The following is a 14,294-nucleotide window of genomic DNA, read 5'->3' as shown; positions in this document are numbered from 1 at the left end:
AAGCTCAGCCAAACCACCGACTATTCCTGATTTCTATCTGAAATGCATACTCTTTGGAGCTATATATCCTTTTGTGCCTGTATAGCTCCATCTGAACAGAAATAATAATCCAGATCCCAGACTCAAGAAGGCTACTGAAGCTTTCAGGTGCCATGACCCAAATTCTGCTTGCAAAGTGAGTTTCTTGCAGGCTCCCTCTAAATTCATAAATATAGTTCTGTGTCCAATAGCATGCTTCTATTTAACATTTTCTGCACTTAAAACCATAATCCTTTGTTAATTTTGGGAATATTTGGAAGATATTAAAAGCAAATTAAAACCCCCAGAAAGCAGTTGGGCATCCCTGAAGTTGATTGTTTATATGAATAAGCCATAAAACAAGATCGACCATGGTAATAACTCCCAATGATGACTTGAAAAAATTGAAAGCAGACCAGGAAGCTTAAATCTAAATGTGTTTTCTATTGATCTTTGCTCCTCAATGTGTTTAACGGTCAGCTGTTTCAGAAATCCTCTGGGGTTCTACTAGTTAGTTTCAAACAGGGAAACAGCAAACAGTACCACAGAGAGCAAGACGCTTTGCTTTTCAAGACAGTGAATTCAAACACTGCTGAAAGGTTGCAGACTGCCAGTCTCAGGAATGTTCTACAGAAGAAATACAGAGAAGCTTTTTTCACTCCCTCAATTTATCTACCACAATACAACTCCCAGGACAGAACGTCCAAGATCTAACAAACTAAAATAATTGCCTCCATGATTCTCCTGCAAAGCAAGGCGGTGTTGTTATCCGTACCTTACTCTGATGCAGAAAGGCTCTAGGCTATATTCAGATGACCAATATTTCACCCATGTCCCTACGTTTAGTGTTTCCTACAGACTAGTATCCAATACAGAACTCAGTGAAGGGACTGAGGTAAAATTTGACTCAGTTCCACTGGGCACAATGTACATTAACCTCTACCACTCTGAGAACATATGTTTCTAAGTCCAGTGCTCCAGACTCATTTTGCTGGAGAGATGCTGTGCAGCTCTTCAAATGAGTCTCTATCTTCTGTTCTCCTGTTTCTTATCAGTTCTTCAATTCTAAGAACTAAAAATGTTTTTTAAAAAAGTAAAAAAATAGAAACAAATGAAGACTTTCCCCAAAAATTAGATTCTTGCAATAAAACATTTTTTTTAGCTATACAGACAAGATTTATTTGAAACCATAGCAGCCAGCATGCTCAGAACAAGATAGGATGCAATAATGAACTCGAGTACAGTGATTAGAGTGCAGAAGCAAGAACAGAAAAGCAGGCTGCTAGCTCAGTCTCCCTTTCATTCCCAAATACTCAGAAATCTGCTAACCCACTGCTGGCCAGCTCTATCACAAGCTGATGCCACCTCAGTTCTTCGTTTCGTGCTTTCATCCTGTTTTCACAGGTTAGGGCTATGTTCAGATGGTTTGCATTAAGCATGTACATTAGATGCTTACATTAGCCATCTAGGCTCTGTAGACTATCCATTCAATCAATACTCAGAGTCACAATTGCCTGAAGAGGGCAACTACGAACAACTATATTAAACTTTAGCAAGGTGACTGACTGGCCTTCTGGAAGTACTTCTCTTACCATTGATCACAGAGAGAACATACAGGCTTTAGGCTCCAAACACGGGCAATCACCCAAGACAGAAGGTAGACTATGGAAATACTACCTATGCTTCTGTCCCTTGGCCAGAAGTTATTAGAAAAGTATCACCCAGTAACTTTTCTGTTACCTAATTTTTAAAATATCAAATGAGGTATAAGAGGAATTAGAACTGAATAGTAAGGCTGCAACATCTACCTATTCTTATCTTTTAAAGCAATTGAGAGACTTCTTACTAGGAAGTCAAAGAAATATCTTCTTCTGGGTAAGTTTCTCTTACCATTCAAAAATCCTTCCTTTCAGAAACAAGGAAGAGATTTGTTTCTCATATTTGCTAAACTGGGACAAGACATAAAAATGCAAAAGATTGTGACTTCCACTGTCTTTAACATAAGATGTACTTATTGAACCTGACCATTATGTTAATGAACTCTACAGAATATCCCAAGGTGTATATAGATGAAGTGTAAGATACTGGTACATTTAAAAATGAGGCAAATTCTGAACTTTTCAGGTCAAATTACACCAGGAAAAAAAAAAAAAAGGCTGTGAACTGGTATCTGCAAACAGAAATCTGACTTTTCAGAGGGGGCTGGAAATCTCACCTGAACAGCCTAATTAATTGTGTTTGTGCACTCCCCTCTCTGCCACAATAACGTTGATCAGAGCTGTAAAGCCTTGTCATTCAGCTGGAGCACAGTCAATTCTCTATTTGTGCAGACCAGTCCAACCAGTCCCATGTAGTACACTCAGCCAATGCTGTATCATGCTTTCTGATGCAGAAAGACAAACTGGCAAACAGAATATAGAAGGTGAATTTATATGTCAGCCCTTGGGGTATTCCAAATCTACAGACAGATTGGTTAGGACAGCATTTAGCAAAACCAGCCCTTGCAAATACTATAGTATAGTCCAAGCTTTTGTGATGAACAGGTTTGATATGAAATGCAATCAAATTTTGCTGCTACACCTGAGGTAGCATCATGAATTCACCTCAGCTAAAGAATTATTTCTGTTTGTTACCGGAAAACAGTATAAAATTATTGTTCTCCTGCTTAGGCTACTCAACCACTTCCTCCCTCTCCAAAGTGTACAGTCTCTGAGTCAGGAAATGCACTCTTCATCTTCCTCTCAAAGCTGTTTCCTCAAAGAGTAAGGTCTTTCCTGCTTTTCCTCAGTAGACTGTGCCTGTCCAATATACAAACCTAGCCACTACAATATCATTAGTCATATTTTGCTGAAGTGGAAACCTGAGATCTAAATGTTAAATGACTTCCCCAAAGTCAGTAGCACAGATAGGAGGAAAATACTCTCTAGTTGTTATCAAACACTTCACACTGAAAGAGCTAAAACACTGCCCAAAGCATGTCTCAGTCATTACTTCAGTTGTGTGGATGACTTGCCTTAACATTGCCCAAGATGCCAGTAACAGAAATGCAATGGGACCTCAGGTGTCTCAGCCTCCTACACAGAAACCGTCCCCTAGATTTTATTACCACTGTTCCTTTTCAGCTCCCATTTCTGTATGTAAATGCTTATCTTCTAACCTTCTCCCTGATTGCCTGCTTATTCATCCAGCACATCATGATGCAGCTGCCTCAAACTGGAAAAAGAACCCAGAGCTGTGAAGGGACAGACAACACTGGCAGACTCTGGTGACGTAAAAATTATATAATCCTTAGAGTTCACAAAAAAACATTTTTGCCATTCTCTCAGTAGCCTTCCCCACACCATCAAATGAAATATGTATTTTCCAGTCTAGCTACTTCACTTTTGCATGCAGATTCCATCTCAAGGCACCAAAGCAAATGTTTGTGCTGAGTGACGTAGCTAACAGTTCCAGTCCCATGGTCTAGCTCAATGCTTCTGGGGACATAGGCAATTTTGGTCTGGGCTCAAATGTATGGAAAGTGGTGATTTTAACCCACGCTGTAAAGGACACCAAGGAAAAGACATGCTTGTTGATAAAAGAAGCTGTAAAGTGATTTTAGAAGAATAAAGGACTGAGAGAAGAGATCATTTTTCCAACAAACAGCACACTGATACATTGTTTGATTACAAATGTTAGAAAATTTTAATATTTGAAATCTGCCTGCACAGAGCTTTCATACTTATCTGTTATCAGTGACATTACACTTCATTTTATTTGGAAGTCGGTAGGTATTCAAGGACACAGCACTGCTCTGTTACAAATGCTTTTAAGTCAAGCACAGTAGCAGCAAGTAACCAAAGGGACACTGTGTTAAAGGCTGCCTGCCAGAGATTACTTATTCAAGTTGATTACATGGAAAGGACAGCAGCACTGCCACACTTCTACCCTATACTCCCTGGGAAAAAAAAAAAAAAAAGCCAGGAGTCATATCTAGGTTTTCTTCAGTTCTCACTGCATGGGGTAGGCAGGAAGAATGTAATATAATATAATGACACAAGGTCTGATCTTGCAAGGTAGCGCGCCCAACTGTCTCACTAGGTCACTGCAAGCACATTCTTAGTTTTAAGTACAAGTAGTATATAAAACGCCTCTCACTTGAAAGCTGACTCTCAACATGATTTCAGTCAAAAGCAGAAAATAATCAGAACCATAGATTAAGAAGCAGGAGTGTCCTGAGAGGCTGGAGTTTGTGCTTTCATCAGAGACCCAAAACACCTTTCGTTACCATATATTTCAATAAAATTTGGGGTTGTACAGCACATTTTAGGATTGCACAGCCGTAACATCCATAAGTAAATCTCTCTGTGACATTATGTGAAACGGCACAGAAGAATTAAGGTAGAATTAGGGTAAAATTAATGAATTCCACCCCACTGATCCTACTTCATTAACTCAAGAAAGAAAATGGCAAGTCAAATACATATAATAAATATTACTGTGAAAAGTACTACGCACAAATTCCCACTTATGCTACTTACTTCGAAGCAGGCAGAGTTAAGTCCCTAATTAATTAGCACTGATTACAAAGGATGTGGTTTGTATTCTTGACTACCTAATTGCTTTAGTATCAGAGGAAAATAAAATTGCGTCTCTTAGCAATGATCAGTAAATCCAATTAAGCACGAAACACTTGCAGGGGCAGCGCCGGCGGGCGGGAGGGCGAGCTCGCGGGTGCCTGTCGCCACCTGGCGGGCAGCGCCGGCTGCAGCCCCGCCGCCACCCCAGGACGCCCAGAGCCGTCGGTGCCGACGGGGAGCCCAGCGCAGCACGTTCTCCGTCTGCGGCCGCGGGTGGGAACACGGAGCCGGGCAGGGGCTCCCGCTGCCCAGAAGGGTCAGCCCAAGGAGACCGCCCGCAGAACACCGGGATGAACGGCCTTTCCCTGGGGCGGGGGGACAGTACCGTCGGTCAGGGCCATCGGCCTGAGGGAAAGCACTGCCGGTGGGGCACCCAGACACGCCAGGTCTGTCTTCTAGCAGCCGCCACAAGCTCTCCCATCACTCAATGGCCAGCAATCTCACAGGACAAGAAGCTTCGCATTTCCCAAACAATCCTATTTCTTGTTATCCTGTTTCTTTTTCTCCATGTCCTATATATTTTTTTATTCTTATTTCATCCTTTTGTTTCCTTTCTTGCATTTTCCCTCCATTTTCAAACCTAAAACCTAGACAACAGTACACTTCAAGCAAGTTGTAAATATTTTACCTGTAATGCAACATAAGAAATATTTTTCCTTAGAGCAAGAGATGATGTTACTTCCAGTAACACAAGCAAGATGAGAAGATAAAGAAATTACACATCACCTGCAAAAATGCAGCTGACATGACAGCAAATGCAATAATAATGACTCAGCCACATGTAAGGACTACAAGAAGAAATTATACAAGAGCAGAGCTAGGAGGTTAATTATATTAATCACCAAAATCAGATGCAAGGAAACGTGTAAAATCAGAAGGCCCTGAGTTACCACGCTGATCCGTGCTCATGTACAGATGTGTCTCCTGTTTCTCCTCTAGGCAGGCAGATGTTACTGTAACAAGGTAGTACCTGAACATCTTAATCATCTCACTAGATGGACACTAAGTTTTCAGCAACAGGCACCATTAATGTGTGTAACTGGTAACTAGTGAACTGGTCCTTTGTGGAACATTAATTATTAAGATCTTTATTTTTCAGTAGCCATTCAGCAAGGAAAAACAGTTTCGTAGCTTGGGCACATCTGCTCCAAGCACTATCACAGGACTGATTTTCTTATCATTAAATTTATGCAAGCTTTGTACTAAGTGGGCTTTGTGTGAGCCAACCATTGATCTTTGACTTTCGAGATACAGGCTATCCATCTTTACTTACTGTATACACACTCTGGCATTCTGTCCAGCAGCTTGACATCAACATATTAAAAGAAGGTTATTGTAGCTGCCAGTTTTGAAGCACAACTGCAGCTCCATATTAAGAAGCCAAATTTTTAAGATGGCAACAAAAAATTATAATGGGCAGGTCTTAAATGCTTTGCTTGCTTCACCTGAATCTGCAGCTGACAACATCAAATTAAGCATCAAGGATAGCTTGATGCAAACAAGAATGAGATCAAACAGCTGTTCTCTAACAAGAATGCCTCACACATTTGACTTCTCAGTGACACATCAAAGCTCCAGGAACAGAAACATTTTAAAAGCTTTATGCAATTTGACCCAGGCACACCTACAAGAAACAAAGGCTGCATGATGAAAGCCCAAGAATAGGAGATCCAGTTTTTACTGGTACCCAGACAAGAAAGTGCCTTTATGAAGAAAACCTGTTTGTACTCCCATGCATTAGCTCTCTTTTGTAGCTTTGACAGGTGTTCCCCATTTCTGTAAAAGAAACAAATTGCTAGCACATGAGTAGAATGTATTATCTTTTTATTGAGCTGCTCCTTATATACTCAGGAGCCTGTTTTCAATGACTGAGTTGAAAGTACTAATCAACTGATGATGTTCACCCCTCAGCTAATGAAGCAGAGAAAACTCCAAATGCCACCAGTCATGATAAAATTGGTTTTTATGTTAAAACAATAACATAATTGGTAATCTAAATGTGGGACAGAGTGTGGCAGGACACCAAAGTGGCTCTATTAAAAAAAAAAAAAGATTACATCTCAGGTAGTAACAACCACTATGCTTTTTTATCTGCTACACCTGGTAAACAGCTACCTGGAAGTGCTCTCAATTATTCAAGCAGCCACCCAATAGACAAAGTGGTGCCAGAGAACTGATGCAGGTTTTGACTGGCATGGTTTCACTGGACTAAGCATTTTATCAGGAGGTGAGAATTCTGGGTATTTCGGTGTTTATGTATGTGCATGCATGTACATACAAATAGTTTACTTGTGGGAAAAGAACAGCTCGAGACCAAAAAAAAACCCCCAAGCACTTCAATGGTACCTGAAACTCTCCCTTAAAGTTTGTCAAGCTACTACTAAAAACTGCAATAAAGAGTTTTGAACCAAGAGACTTAGAGGTAAATCTGTTACTGTATTGCTACAACTGCTAAAATAACAGCTGCAAGCAGATGACCATGAAAATGAAGCTTCAAAAGAATTCACTCTCCTTACCAGTCATCAAAAGCACATGCTTCACTTTAAAAGCATACCTGCCACACCCATGCAGGCTTGCTGCTTGAGAGGGAACACACAAGGCACTACAAGTAATAGGCAAATTAGATCTAGTAAGTCAATTTGTTGGGTAACCATTAAACCCTGGATAGAGATAATCAGCATTTGTTCTCTACATGATACTTGGCACCTGCCTGTCCTTCTGTCCCTCATTGTCAGCAAATACCTGGAAAACAGGGCTAACAGCACCTTCCTGCCTCACAGGGCCAACACCCTGAGGCCTGCAAAGCCCTTGCTTACAGCACTACCGAATAACCTCCTTGCCGTGGTGGCAGCTTGGTGCCAGGCCTGCAAGGCTGCTGTTTACCACACCGCCACACTGCTGTACGGCAGCAGGACCTACCGCTGTGACCAGGGCTGCGCTGCCACCGCCCAAGCACCTCAGCAGCCACCCACGGCAACGCAGGCCTTGAAGCGCAACTGGGAACATGCCAGAGAAACACAGCCAGCTGAGACAGACCCGAGGGTACGGCAACAGCCCCGGGGTGGCAGGACCCGGGCAGCCACTGGGAGCGCCAGCCCTGCTCAGCCGACCTCCAGCACTGCCCGGGCAAGCGCTGGACGCGGCACAGGCAAGCGCACGCTCGGCTTCTTCCTAGTACCCATGGAGAGTAAGTGACAGCGCTGCAGCCAGTAAAAGGGTCTTCCCGCCCTGACTGACAGAAGGGGAGGGCGGTGCCAGCCAGTGAGATAGCAGATAGGCACTGCCGCGGGGGACGATAGAAGCCAATTGAAAAATTTCCCGCCCTCAAGAGGGTGGGAACAAGAGTAGCTCCAGTCGCAGACGATGCGCTCTTTCGCCAATCACAATCCTCGCTCATCGTTCTCCCCGATTGGTTAACATATGGCGGGAGGGCCTTAGCGCACGCTTTTCCCCAATAGGAAGGTAGTATTGTGTGACAGGCGTTCTGCTCAGCCAATTCTTGCCGGCGCGGCACCTAGTCCCCTCTCTCACAAAATGGCGGCGACGGCGCCTGTTCCTGCTCCAGCTCCGGCTCCTCCCGCGGCCGCCCCGGCGCAGAGCCCGACAGCGGCGCCCGCCACACCGGCGCCAAACACCACCCCCGCCGCTGCGCCGCCCCCGCCCGCTGCCCCGGTGCCGCCGCCGCCGGCCGCGCCGCTGTCGGCCGCGCTGTCGGGCCCGTTCCCGGGCGGCCGCGTGGTGCGGCTGCACCCGGTGGTGCTGGCCTCCATCGTGGACAGCTTCGAGCGGCGCAACGAGGGCGCGGCGCGGGTCATCGGGACGCTGCTGGGTAAGAGCCGGCGCCCTGCCCCTCCCGCCGGCAGCCGGGGGGCGAGCGGCCCCCCGCTGCTTGCCCCCTAACCGCGCCGCCCTCCCGCAGGCACCGTGGACAAGCACTCGGTGGAGGTCACCAACTGCTTCTCCGTCCCTCACAACGAGTCTGAGGATGAGGTACGGAGTGCGGGGCTGCCCCGCCGGGCTCCGGCCGAGCCCCCCGGGTCATGCCGCGAGGCCGGGGCGGGGAGGCTCGGCGGGGCCGGGGGCTGCGGGCCCTGAGCGCGGCTTGAGGACTTGTTCCGCCAGGGGCCGGGCATCCCCGTAACCGGCGGCTTCGGCCTGTCCCGTTCCTCAGGTGGCGGTAGATATGGAGTTTGCCAAAAACATGTACGAGCTGCACAAGAAGGTGTCTCCTAGCGAGATCATCTTGGGCTGGTAAGTTCTCCTGCAGGAACACGCAGGCGCTCGGGTTGGTCCCATAAACTCCCTGACATACATAATTCTCCTTGCCAGAGGTGAGAAGCAGGAGCGCTCATGCTTGTGACAGTAAGGGCTCGCAGCTCGTTACAGCCAGCTGTAAAGCTCCTGCAGCTCATAATAGGAGACAGTATTGGAGACTCGCAGGGTTTGGTTTTGTTTGTGTCTAGCAAAAGCATCACAGAACAGCAATGAGTTAGAGGATGCTTGCACAGCTTTGTCAGAAAAACCTAGCCACCTGTAATACAACCTGCACCGTGGATGATAACTGGCCAGAAAGAAGGGAGAACACAGAAGCGTGGTTTCAGGTACTGAAGGCCTCTGGAGGAATCGGCGATACCAGCTTGAGCGTACAGGAGTTCTCTGCTGAGAAAAGGTGGAAGTACTTGTGTGTGGGCTGCGAAGCAAGATCAGTGCAGTGTTACAGGAGCAGAGCCTGTGTCTGAGTGTGGATAGCTTTATTAGTCTTTTCATGCTTCTGTGATCCTACAGAATGGCTTAGTGCTGTTCCTGTGGAGCAGCCTTCCTCAGTAACCTTCTAATGGCACAGCAAAGTGCAGTTCTAATGACAGGAGGTTTTCTGTGTATGTGAGAAGCTAATTGCAGTGCAGCTAAAGGACCTAGATGAACAAGTTATACCTCCTGCAGAGAGATGTTTGATTTGTGGAAGATCTACTTGGTTGGTCCAGGTTTGTTTGGCATGCTTTGATTTAGAAATAAAGAGATGGTCCAGAACATAGTGACAGATAACTGAATCTGATGTCAACTGTACCAGCTCTTTATGGCTGGTATAACACTGGCTCTGTGCATGTTCTGTCCATGGGTGTACTCACCCTTGTGATTCCTACAATTTCAGGACAGCTGGCCATAAAACTACAGATTCCCTAGTTAAAACACTTGAATTTAGCATGCTTCTGCACCTCAGTGTTTGGAAATCAGTGCTTTAGGATACAAACCTGTAAATAACAAATACTGGGCACTTGAGTGTTAGAAGAATGGCTGCTTAGCGTGTGCTCTTTTGAAGGTATGCAACAGGTCACGACATCACGGAACACTCTGTCCTGATCCATGAGTATTACAGCCGGGAAGCACACAATCCAATCCACCTCACTGTGGACACAAGTCTCCAGAATTCACGCATGAGCATTAAAGCCTACGTCAGGTACTCTGGGAGGCTGCATTTCTGGGAGGGGAGCTATCTGATTTACTGAGAGAGACCGTGTCAGGGTAACAAGAAATGTCATGGGCTGCAGTGTCCCATTTTGGACAGTATAGCTGAAAGACAATAGCAAGCCAGGGATCATGGCTTACTTCTCATTGGAATGTCTTGACCACTGGGTGTAAGTTGAAAGACCTATCCTTTCAGAAGTTGGTACCTCATTGGGATGGGGAGGTGTGACTTAATTGTGTTCTGAACATCTTCGTGACATTTCCCAGGATTCATATTGCTAGTATTAATGTCACTACTCTCCATCACACTGAACACTAGCCTGTAGTCACGTAGTCATTGGGCTTTACTACTCAGCAGTTTATTTATACAAGTTGGAGGACTGCTGCAGGTAAAACATAATTGAAACAGCATCTTCTTGATCAGTCTTTCTTCCCCTTGACCCTTTCAATTTTTATCAGTTAATAATGCAGATTAAATATTAAGAAATGAAACTGTTCCACCTCACTGTTCTTCCCAGTACTGACTGAAAAGCTCTTCTCTTGAAGGAAAAAAAGCCGTTCTTTGTAACAGAAGTCTATGGCTTCATAACTGTGCATTTTCAAAAAGGAAGCTGTTCCACGTCATCTTTCTTAAAGCATAAATGGACTTCACATACTTTGAATAATAGGAATAATAAAGGTGTTGAGAGTGTTTTGTACTTGAAATTTTGTCATATTTATGTTTGCTGCTGAAGTGATTTCTCAAAGCATGGAGTATTTCAGGATAGAAGAACACCTGCTCTATAAGCAAGAAGGAACTGTAGCTAAGGAGACAGTACTTGACGCTTCACGCATTCATGCTGACAAATGTCAGACCAGCTAGGAATATTCTTGGATAAAAACGAGCAATTAATAGTATGCCAGGACTGACTTCCTGTCCTCGGTTATCCCTGGTCTTAAGATTGCTGATTTTGGTGAGAATGAGTAACCTGCTCATCTTCACACTTCAGTGCTAACAGAGATCATTGAGTTGTACTTCCTCCCTTAAGTGTGTCCATGCTGAAAACATTTTGTTGTTTGTTTTTTTTGACAGTGCCCCAATGGGAGTCCCTGGTAAAACTATGGGCGTGATGTTCACACCTCTAACAGTGAAATATGTTTATTATGATACAGAGCGGATAGGAGGTGAATGTTTTCTTCTTATTTTGGTTATAAGCTTCATTGTGACACTGCTCAAATGTGTTTGGTTTTGTTTTTTTTTTTTTTACCCTGGTAGAATTATCCTTCTGGGAATTAAGACAGTCTTGTTAAAGCTATCCTAAATTAGTCTGGTTTCTGTGGCAGTCAGGATTTTTTTCACTGATTGATTCTCCTTCTGCTTTCAGTGGATCTTATCATGAAGACTTGTTTTAGCCCTAATCGAGTGATCGGTTTGTCCAGTGACTTGCAGCAGGTGGGGTCAGCATCAGCCCGGATTCAGGATACCCTGACCATGGTGCTGCAGTATGCAGAGGATGTATTGGTAAGGGCAGCTTTTTATGAGCCAGCAGATAAGTTTGATGTAAGCTTGTGCATCTTTTCTTTTTATAAATTCTCCTTCTGAGCCATAAACTTAGTGTTTTACTCAGGTTGACATGTATGTTTCTTACACTTAGTCTGGCAAAGTGGCTGCTGACAACACTGTTGGGCGTTTCCTGATGGACCTTATTAACCAGGTGCCAAAGATCTCACCAGAGGACTTTGAGACAATGTTGAACAGCAATATCAATGTAAGTTCATCATCTGATTTTTTCAGTGTATTGCCAGCAATTTTTAAATTCTGCCATACAGACACAATTTGTCCATGATCAAAACTATCTGTCTTTTTGTACAAACATATTAATAGAAAATAGAGCCCTTTCTTGTCAGTACTTTGATGTTTTAAGAGCTGAAGGTGGATAAAAGAGCTCACCATAATAATCTTGCAAGCAACTGCAAATGAGAGAACAAGTTTTAAAGTATTTAGGATTTATGCAAGTAATCTGAAAGCCAGCACAAACTTTTTTAGAGCAACTGGACAATATGAATTACCAAGCTTAAAGCAGTATGGGTTTCATGGGTAACTGGTGACTTGCCAGCTTCCTTTGCCTGAGCTGAAGTCCTGTCTCCTTGTGTAACACTTAGGACGTTAACAAGGTTTTAGTGTGCTACCTTATTTCTGTAACAGGTTTTCAGAAAGCGAAAGCTGTTTCTGAATGTGGTGTTCACCCACAGTCTGCAAGACCAGAACTAATTTTTATTTTGCTTATACCCTTTGACTTGCCTGGTTAATATGGGTGAACTCGGAGTTAAAATTTCACAAGCAATGTTTCATATTCTGCGAATACCAAAACCTTCTTCCTGTGAGGGAAGCATTCCTCAGAGTAGGACATTCAGGACTAACGGTATTTCTAGTAGCTGATTCTGAACTGATTTACAAGTGTTAAAAATTCAACTCCCTGATAGGCTACCATCTTTTTAAATATTTCTGATCATTGGGGTTTTTTCCCTTCTCAGGACCTACTGATGGTGACCTACTTGGCAAACCTCACACAGTCACAGATTGCTCTCAACGAAAAACTTCTGAGTTTATAAAGAAACTTCTGCCACCTTACACTTCAAAGAATCTGAAGAATGAACAGATACACTTTGCTATGGTGGTTACAAACTTCCTTGGACCGTAATTTAATTACCTAGATGACTTGGTTTACATCTTTACTTCCACTGCCCTGAAAAATCCCTAATGTGGTGTAGGTGGTGAATGGGAATGGCTGCAGTTTAGCTGAGCCCAATATTTTAAAATGGAATATGTGAATCTTTTGTCTCCTGGGTTTATTTACTAATATAACAAAATACAGCTTTATTGTAAGAATGTATGAAATAAAAGTTCCATTGCAGTGGCAAGAATGGCTTCTGTCCAGAAAAGAACTGTTCTTATTTACTGTGTAATGAATTGACTTCTGAAAAAAAGAGGGGATAATATGGCATTGGGAAAGAAAACTAGAATGAATGCAAGTCAGTTCCAGTTCTGCAGACTTCTTTGCAAGTGTTTTTTTTCCGACTATTAAAGCACACTGAAAGCGTGCTGCCTTCTGTTGCACACAGTACAGTTTTCCACGGAGGACTACACAATTGTCACTGGTTTATTAGTGATGTGTGTGTGTCCTTCAGCAGAATACTGGCAGGGAGAGAGTAAATTCAGTTTACATTATGGTACCATTTCTATGCATATCTGAACCTCTGGGAAAGGAAATCAAGGTCAATAGCATAAACCCCTCATAAAGAGGGGGTCAGAGAATTAAACTAGCAACCGAGTTAATGGTTAAACAGGCCTGAAAAGTACTTGTGGCTCAAAAAGCATGGCTGCTGGAGTTTCCATCTTTGCAAAAGAAGAAAAGCACAGCAAAACTATGCTTGATGAAGTTTTGAGCTTAAAAGCTGGGTGTCATCAAAGGAATTTTCTATTTCATGACCTGGTACTGCTGCTAGAATGTGAACAGAAACTTGCCATTTTCTCCCCCAAACCTCCTTCATGTTAAATGAATTCTAGCTGAAAGAAAGCCAATACCGATCTGAGCTGTAACTTTTTACAGTCTCTGCTGATAACACTACCTTTAGGAGTCTTCAGCTATACTGAGGTTTTGTGTAAGAGCGATAGCATCCCTCCTCTACAATGTACCTGTTCCCACCTAATTACTAATAACTGTTTCTGATGCATCACATCTGTTTTGGTAAATTAATTTGACATGTTAGAGAAGCCTGCAAAGTCAGCGTTTCCCCCAGATAATTTCTGTGCTAATTTGCCAGATAAATCCAAGAATGGGACTCAGATTACAAATCTGTGGATCCCCCATGACTCTGCTAAATTCTAAGTTCTAATTGCATGGACAAGGTACATGAAAACTGAAGGTATAGCAAAGATTCTCATCTCTTTGAAAATGTTACTCGTGAGCATTAAGTGTTAAAACTTGGCTCTTGTTTTTTATTAGTCCAAATAAAAATGTTTTGTTTTCCCTTCTTTAAACTTACTACTCATGCAGTCATTTAATTATTTCACAAATTTTGAAGTCAAGGTGTTTCTAAAGTCAGCCTTGAAATGGGTGGATGAAAAAAAGCAAGCAGCAAAGCTGGGCAAGTCTCTCAATTACTGCAAAAAAGTTGCAGGGGGGAAAGCATAATATTCTTTACCTGATTTCA

General features: G+C 43.4%; 1 protein-coding gene across 1 annotated transcript; it reads left to right on the top strand.

The window, feature by feature from the left end:
• Positions 1 to 8,156: 8,156 nt before the first annotated feature.
• EIF3F (eukaryotic translation initiation factor 3 subunit F) lies at positions 8,157 to 13,202 on the top strand. The gene is made up of 8 exons (XM_037400301.1): positions 8,157 to 8,466; positions 8,557 to 8,627; positions 8,809 to 8,888; positions 9,955 to 10,092; positions 11,173 to 11,264; positions 11,465 to 11,601; positions 11,735 to 11,848; positions 12,615 to 13,202. The coding sequence occupies exons 1-8, from the start codon at positions 8,172 to 8,174 to the stop codon at positions 12,690 to 12,692; spliced, it is 1,005 nt and encodes a 334-aa protein (XP_037256198.1). The 5' UTR covers positions 8,157 to 8,171; the 3' UTR covers positions 12,693 to 13,202.
• The last annotated feature ends 1,092 nt before the right edge of the window (positions 13,203 to 14,294 follow it).

The sequence above is a fragment of the Falco rusticolus genome, chromosome 9, assembly GCF_015220075.1.
Source record: "Falco rusticolus isolate bFalRus1 chromosome 9, bFalRus1.pri, whole genome shotgun sequence".
Lineage (NCBI taxonomy): Eukaryota > Metazoa > Chordata > Aves > Falconiformes > Falconidae > Falco > Falco rusticolus.
Note: the sequence above shows the minus strand (reverse complement) of the source record. Positions and strands in the feature narration are given on the sequence as shown.